Source organism: Agelaius phoeniceus, chromosome 2, assembly GCF_051311805.1.
Source record: "Agelaius phoeniceus isolate bAgePho1 chromosome 2, bAgePho1.hap1, whole genome shotgun sequence".
NCBI classification, from domain to species: domain Eukaryota; kingdom Metazoa; phylum Chordata; class Aves; order Passeriformes; family Icteridae; genus Agelaius; species Agelaius phoeniceus.
This window is the reverse complement of record NC_135266.1, coordinates 113,281,035-113,288,381: the sequence shown is the minus strand read 5'-3', so window position 1 is coordinate 113,288,381 and position 7,347 is coordinate 113,281,035. Positions and strand designations below refer to the sequence as shown.

The 7,347-nt window shown below is 49.8% G+C and overlaps 1 protein-coding gene across 6 annotated transcripts in view; it reads left to right on the top strand.

Moving 5' to 3' along the window:
- The first annotated feature begins 904 nt into the window (after positions 1-904).
- The window catches only part of ILDR2 (immunoglobulin like domain containing receptor 2), a 40,747-nt gene continuing 34,304 nt past the window's right edge, over positions 905-7,347 (top strand). Inside the window, exon 1 of one of the 6 annotated variants that reach the window (XM_077174562.1) lies at positions 905-1,165. In XM_077174562.1, the coding sequence (XP_077030677.1) occupies positions 1,120-1,165 (46 nt within the window). In that variant the 5' untranslated portion in view covers positions 905-1,119. Of the gene's footprint in view, positions 1,166-2,811; positions 3,091-7,347 lie in introns of those variants that run through there. The other 5 variants (XM_077174559.1, XM_077174561.1, XM_077174558.1 and 2 more) reach the window with 5 other exon arrangements.

Sequence of the window (7,347 nt, the reverse complement as noted above, 5' to 3'; positions counted from 1 at the left end):
GAAAAATCTGAATAGTTTCTGTTTTTTTGGCAGATTCCAGATGAGACGAAGTTGGAGACTAGTCCCATCTCTCATGTGGATCACCGATGCCTGCAGCATCCCAGCTGCGGTTACAAACACCAGCCAAACCCCGTAAGAAAAGTGCCGGAGGATGAACAACACTCAAAGGGAAGCCGTGCTGGATGCTGTGAATAGGGAGTGCCATTTTGCACTCTGTGCTTCTCGCCGGTGCTGAGCCACAAAAGAAAGCATGATGCTATTTTAGCCAGCTATTTAGGCCCATGAATAATTCCACTGACTTATTAAGTTTTCACAGAAACTTTAAAAGTTTTAAGTACAGTTAATGTGTATCCACGTGGGTTTGCTGCGGCCAGGACCGTTTAATTTCTTAGCAACATCCATATTCTAAAATGTCATTTAAGGCTGTAGTGACCCCTTTCTCACAAAAGAAACCCACAACAAAGCAAAACCAACCAAACAAACAAATTCTCATCACCTTTCAGTATCATGTTAGCAGGAAAACTTGAAAACTTAACCCCCCGCAACTCGGCTGCCCATTGTTAACAGACAGGACACCTGCTCATCTAAAATGATACTCCTTTATCTAAAATTACAATAATTAGCTCCCGTGCCCATGCTGGAAGTGGAAACCCCAGGGAAATTTAGAACAGGAACCGTCTACGCTCATTTCCCAAGGTATACACTTGGCTAATTTGGGGAGGACAGATGATCGGCGGGGGGGACATTTTCGAGCGCTCACTGGAGAAGTTGTGAGAGCCCCGCTGATCAGCGGGGATGCCGGGGGGCCGCAGGACTTGCAGAGGGACGTGCCCGTAGGCTGAGGAGCGGCATCAGGCAACCGAAACGCGCCTTTGCCGGAGGGAGGGAGGGAGGGAAGAAGGGAGGGCGGGAAGCGAAGCAGTTTCGGGAAGCCGCGTCCCCCTCCCCTCTCCGGACAGCGGCGGGGGCGGCCTCGGGGAGCCGGCCCGGGGGAGGAGCGGAGCCAAGCGGAGCCGCACGGCGCGCCCGCCCCGCCAGCCCGGCCGGCTCTGCGGGGAGGCCCTGCCCGAGCGGGGCCGCCCCCGCGCCTCTCCCGCCGCCGCCTGCACCACTGGGAAGATGGATGGGCACGTCCTGGGATGGATCGTCCTCCTGTGGATCGCAGGTAGGGCCGCGAGCAGAGGCACGGGTGGCCCGGTGGCCCCGACGTCCCCATGCCGTGCTCTGCCCGCCGGGCTCCGCGGCTTTCCTGAGGGAGAAAACTGAGGGAGGTTTTGGGGAGATGCTCCGCAGGGAGCCGGCGTGGGGCCGGGAGCTGCTCGGGGGCGTCCCGCGGTGCAGTTTGCGGGGACTTGGCGGAGAGGGCTGGGAGCGGGGGGCAGCCGGTGCCTCCCGGGGCTCGGGGCAGCTCCGGGCGGCCCCCGGCGCTTCCCTTCCCTCCGCGGTGCGGAGAGAGCGCGCCCGTCCCGGGGAAGGGGCGGCCGGCCCGGGGGTGTCGGAGTGTCCTTGGCCGCGGTGCGAGAGGGATGGCGGGCGACGAACCCCCGGCTCCCCCCGTGCCGTGCCGGGAACAATTGCAGGAACTTCTCCTTCACCCGGTGTCCTGACCGCACATGCCGTCCAACAGAGGTGTGAGAGGAGGGCGCTGCCCTGCCTCTGCCCCGGCTTCCAGAGGGGCAGAATTCCAGGGGGCCTTCCCCGTGACGGTGCAGTCGCGGCCAGGCCTTTGTGAGCGCAGGACGGGGTTGTCCCCCAGCCCAGCCCGCCGCCCACCGCTCGCCTCCCCAAAAGGTCGGGCAAGTGCCCCCCTAGGGCAGGGGGAGGGAGCCGGAGAGGCGAGCAGAGAGGGCTCAGGGATGGGGAGAGGGCAGGGGGGACAAGCTGACAAGGGGATGGGTCCGAGAGCTGGGCAGCGAGAAGAGGGAAGGGATTAGAGCAGGGTGAGAGCGGCGGGGCAGCCGGGGAGAAAGAGAAAGCCGTGTCAGGTCAGGAGCAAGATCTGCCTCCGGTGAGCCTGTGCAGCAGCCAGGCACAGGCAGGAGCAGCAGGCTATAGGAAAAGCTGCAGTAGGATGACTTAGCCAGGCAGGCTGAAAGAAGAAAAACAGACACACTTGGGTTAAGTGGCATATATTTCCCAGTGTCACCTATGTATCCCGCAAAAAAGACCTCAGCCTCTTCCCTCTTCCTATTCAGATTTAGGATTCACAAGCAGTAAATTCGGCTTTTAGTCATAACACCTCTCTCCCACCACCCACCCACCCCTTTCCTTGCATTTTCACTCTGAGTCATCCTCAACACCGGTGCCTGCCTACTGCTCCCTTCCAGGGTTTCACGGCCTCATCTGGGGCTTCAGCAGCTTCCAGCTCATTCTCCCTCCCTTCTCTCCCTTCCTCCTTCCCTGCCATTTGGCTGCTTCCAAATGTATCCCGCTTCAGTGAGTTGGTCCGGAGTGCCAGCGCACCCACAGCCGCCCCTCCTTTCCTACTAGCCCCAGTGGTGTGCTGATAAATAGCATCCAAGGACCCGCAAAGGAGTGCGGGGTGTAGCTGAGCATGACATTACATTCCTCCCTCTTTCTAAAGAGCTTCTTTATCTGGACATGTCAGGCTAATCAGGACTTTTTTATCAAGCTAAAAGACCGGGCTGTTGACACTTTTCTCCTTCCACTGAGGGCAGTTCACGATTCCTGGCAGCGAGCAGTGTTTGGAGCACGCAGGGTCAATGCAGAGAGAGGGAGAGAGAGAGGTACCGCTGCAGTGGGAAGACCTTCCAGTTTCCTCCAGCCCTGTGTGGTTTCGAGACAGGGCTGCGTGCAGCTGGTGCTGTGGAGAGCTGGCAGGCACAGGCTTCCGGCAGGCAACAGGTTATCCATGGCTGTGTGCTGAGGGATGGAGGCACTCCGTGCTCCCCTGCTCCCCTCCAGCCTCCTGCCGCTGCTGCCCAGCCATAAATCAGAAAGCAAATAAGCCAAGGTGTGTGTTGTGTGTGTGTGTGCACAGAAAAGGAGGAGGGGGCTAGCTAGCAAACATGGATTCGAGATTTTCCTCTCCCCAGTGGCTGTGCAAAGGAATGAAAGGTCTGCATCAAGGTAAGGAGCCCTAATCCAGCCAGAGTGGTACACTCCACTCTGAGGAAGAGGAGTGGGGGTTGGGAGGTGGAGGGGCCAGGGGACAGAGTGCAGGATGGGGAAGAAGCAGGGAGACAAAAGGGACCAGCTCTCGTTCCCTTCCCTCCCCTCCTCCCTCCTCGAGGTGGGCTGAGAAAATTCTAATCAGCACTTTCAGTCCCTTTCCTCCCAGCAGTAATTCCTCTCTGTCCTTTGTTTGTCTTTAATTTTTGGCTCTTGCATTTATCTTTTGTTTGGTTTTGCGCATTGTGAGTTCTTAGGGCAATTTCAAAAAATCCTGTGTGAGGCACAATGGATTTGGTTTGGCTTCTCCCCCTCCTGTCCTGCTCTCCCACGTGCCTGAAGCAAGTGTTTTAATAACAACAGCAAATGGATGAAGAGCAGGTCGTTCTTTATTCCTTCCTGTGAGGTCACACGGGTTAAAATATGTGTGGAGCTGTGCTCTCATTCTATAAAAAGAAGACACAATTTGCCAAGTATCCTCAGTCCCTGTGTAAAGCCTGTTCTTGTAAATTACCAAGTGCAGCTTGATTCTGGAATGAATCCTTCCCTTGTGTTTACCATTTTCTTATTAATGCTGTAATTTCTAATGCATTTGAAACAAGAACATAGTGCTGTGCTGGCTACTGAACTTCAGTTTTAGTACAGAACAAGCAGATCAAATTTTTCCTGCCTCACAACTTGGACCAAGCTTGGAAAAATCACAATTAGAAGACTGTCCATGTTAAAATGAGATCTTTTCTCTCTGATAAGTGCTTTTCCACCAGTAATTTAGCACTCAGTCCCTGTATACTGTTGCTGTACCTGTTCTTTCCCAGCCACAGTTCAGGGGGGCAGGCAGAGGGGGCATGCTGGAGCACAGCTGTGTCTTTGCTGTTTCTGTGACCAGCTGATCACACTTCTTGGGAAGGCAGGGTTGCACTCTTTTACTGGTCTTGATTTAAAGTGTTCATCTGACTTCCCTTGCCTGGCTTCACAGAGCATAGCAAGTGTAGCATAACTGGGAAGAAATCTCATGTTTTTCTTACTTTGTGTTCCTGTGAGGTCACCTTGAGTGAGACTGGCAGCAGTGGAAATCCCAATGCCATCCCAAGGACAGGTATTATGCCTTGGTGTTAACAGGCTTGGAGGGATTCTTCACATTGCTTTGCTTTGCTCTCGGGCTTCTGATGAGTGATATTTCTGGGAATGGTTTCTGGGATGCTGAACCAAATCTAGATCAGGAGGCATCTGACAACTGTAACGGGTTTCAGACAGCAGTAAGACAGGGTGGGTTTGATCTGGTGTCCAGAGCTGAGATAATTCACCTGAGAGCACGCAGGGTGACTTGTGAATGTGTGAAAGGGGCTGTGGTAAGGGAATGTAACAAGCACAGGGAAGCTGATGAAGAGAATGAAGTGAGGGGCAGGGGGTGCCTGGGGAGAGCACCACAGAGAATGGGGAAGAGCAAGGAATAGTCCAATGCATACTGCTGTCATTTTGCACAGCCTGGGCTGTCCTACATGGATTGTTTTTGTATTGAGGCTCTGTGCTATGAGTGCTGGCTGCTCAAGGCCACGCTCTTCTGCAGCTGCTTTGGGTTTTCCCCTTTCCAGGTTAAGTAGATGGAGAGCTGAAATTCTTGATTTTGCTGTGGAGCTGTTGAAAACAGAACCATGCTTTCACCTCAGCTGCAGCTGACTTGTTCAGGCATTGGTTTCTTGCTTCCAAAAAAAGTTGACGAACACAAGTCTGATAGGAACCAGACCAAGACATCCAATTAATTTCCCATAAGCACTGGACACAGTCTGATGGTGATGGCTTTTTCTGATAAATTGCATGGATTCGATTAAGTCCAACATGAGTAGGCAAGAACCTGTACAATATAATCTCAGTTATCCCACTGGCTCTCCATTCATCTGTTTACACATCTCTTTATAATTTCTTGACTTTCTGGTCTCAAAGCCCAGATCTTGCCCTTCCTGATTCAAGCTTGATCCATATCTGAAAGTATAAATGGTGTGCCAGTATTCAGCAGTGGGGGAGAGAGCACTTTGAAATGATGCATAGTATCCAAGGTACCAAAACCAGCAATACTTTTGCCCAATAGTTAATTTTATTTGGGAAGGGGTATAAACTACCCTGAGGGCACTGTCTCTTACCAGGGAACGGATGCTTTTCTGCCAAAACCCTGAGGTAAGTCTAGGAGTAGCTTTCCTGAGGTGCCTGGTTCAGGACCCAGTGATTTCCATTATGCTGTGTGCACAACTGCCACTCCTGGCAATAAAGGAACATGAAAATGGGGGATGCAATTTTTGTAGTTTCGTAGAATCAACTGTACTACCTCAGGCAAGCAGTAGCATGAGCCAAGTAATTGCAAAGAAAGAGATGAGATGCATGAACAGATAGGGAGACTCATCTGACCTGAAGAACAATGTGTGCTGCCTTCCTTCACTTGGACTTGAGTCTTGTGTGCTCCAGAGGGATGCAGCCTGAGACATGTTCCATTGACCTACAGGATTTGGCCTTGCCATTACTTCCAGGGTTTGGTGCTTCAGATCAATTTTATTCTAACTACATGATATTTAAGGTCTCCTCCAACCCAAACCATTCTGTGATTCTATTCCTAGAGGCTGTGTAGTGAAGTTTAATCTTCATTTCATCTCAGGGAGGCACAGGCTTCTGGAGGTCAGTGGCAAAGCAAAAGCCTCAGTTATCACCTCTCAGTTGCCTTCTCTCTTGCTCAGGGAAGGGGCTTAGGAAGATCAGGCACACCAGGCTCAAACCCGCCCTTACAAATATCCCCTCTGTAATCGCTTCCTGGAATTTTCTTTAATCACCAGTGAAATGTATTAGTGGTAGCTTGTGTGTAGTGTTGATTGCATAGTTTGAATGCATAATCTGAGGATAGTTCAGGAAAGGAATCAGAGCAAGGAGACAAATGCACATTGCCAATTGAAACAGACAAACCCCATACAATTATATTTCGGAAGTGTGATTATTTTTAAGCTCTTTCTCCGGGAGTCTGTGTGTGTATATATATTTGTACAGACACAAAAAAATCATGGATTCTTTTTATTTTCTAAGAGAAAGGATAACTGTCTTTATAAGATGCAATTGATTAATATTTTCAGACCTTTTTCTTTGGGTTTAGGAGAGCAAGAAGGGAGGAAAGCAGAACAGTCATGTAGTCAGGAGATTCCCAGGAGCTAGATTTTATTCTTGTTGAACTTGAAACATTGTGAAATTCACAATGAACAGGTTCCTTCTCTAGAGTGCAGGAATTGCGTTTCCATCATGAGTTTGAAGTAAAGGCTAATTTTACTCTGTCTGCATCAGTCAAAACATAGCACAACACAATTCAGTTTCTTTTTAGTCCTATTTATATTAAACTAGACAAAGAGCTACCATGATGCTGTCACTAAGCTTCTCATAATTTTTCACATATCTCACTCTTCTTTTTCTCTGCTCTATTAACAACTCAGGGTTCTGCCCTCTGAGACATCTGAGGCTTTTCTTGTCTTGGCTACACTATGTTTTCAGGTCAGCAGTTTCTTCTTGGAGGGGAGGAAGTCCTATAATTCCTATGCCTGGACATAACTGATCAGTGTAAAGCCACCATCTTGTCTTCAGGCAGTCGAACATCCTGCTGGCCTTTTTGGTGGACACTCTTACAGCAGTGACATACTGCATGAATCAATTCCAGTAATTCTTTTTTGGCAGAGGAAGTAACAGGTGTATAATTTCCCAATTCAGCCATATATAATTATATATAATTTGACTTAAATAGATCTAAAGTTTCCTCTGCTCCAGTCTCCCAATCTGAAGCACTCTGTTGCTCTTAAATGCTATTCCTGGAAGGAATCCGAAAATAATACTTAAGAAGTTAATAAAGAGCTTGGGAAAGGATATAGAACGTGCCAGATAATTTTCTGCACATCTCCAAAATGCTGTTTGGTAGAAAAAGAATTCCTGTATTTTCCCAAAAGTTGCATTTCTTTTCTTCATATAGACATTCACATGGGGGTAGGGTGGGGAAAGTTAGTCAGATGAGAATTTGCTAAAGCTCAGCTAATCATTTATTAAAGCAGTCCCTGGCTTGCCAAACTCATTAATCTCATTAACAGGGAAGGAGGGCTGTGGTGCATGGTTAGCTGAGAGCACTGTGTTTTCTAAGCAGCGTACCCTCGGTTCACAAGGGAAAGATTTAAATATTCAGTGTGTCACTGTTTTATCCCT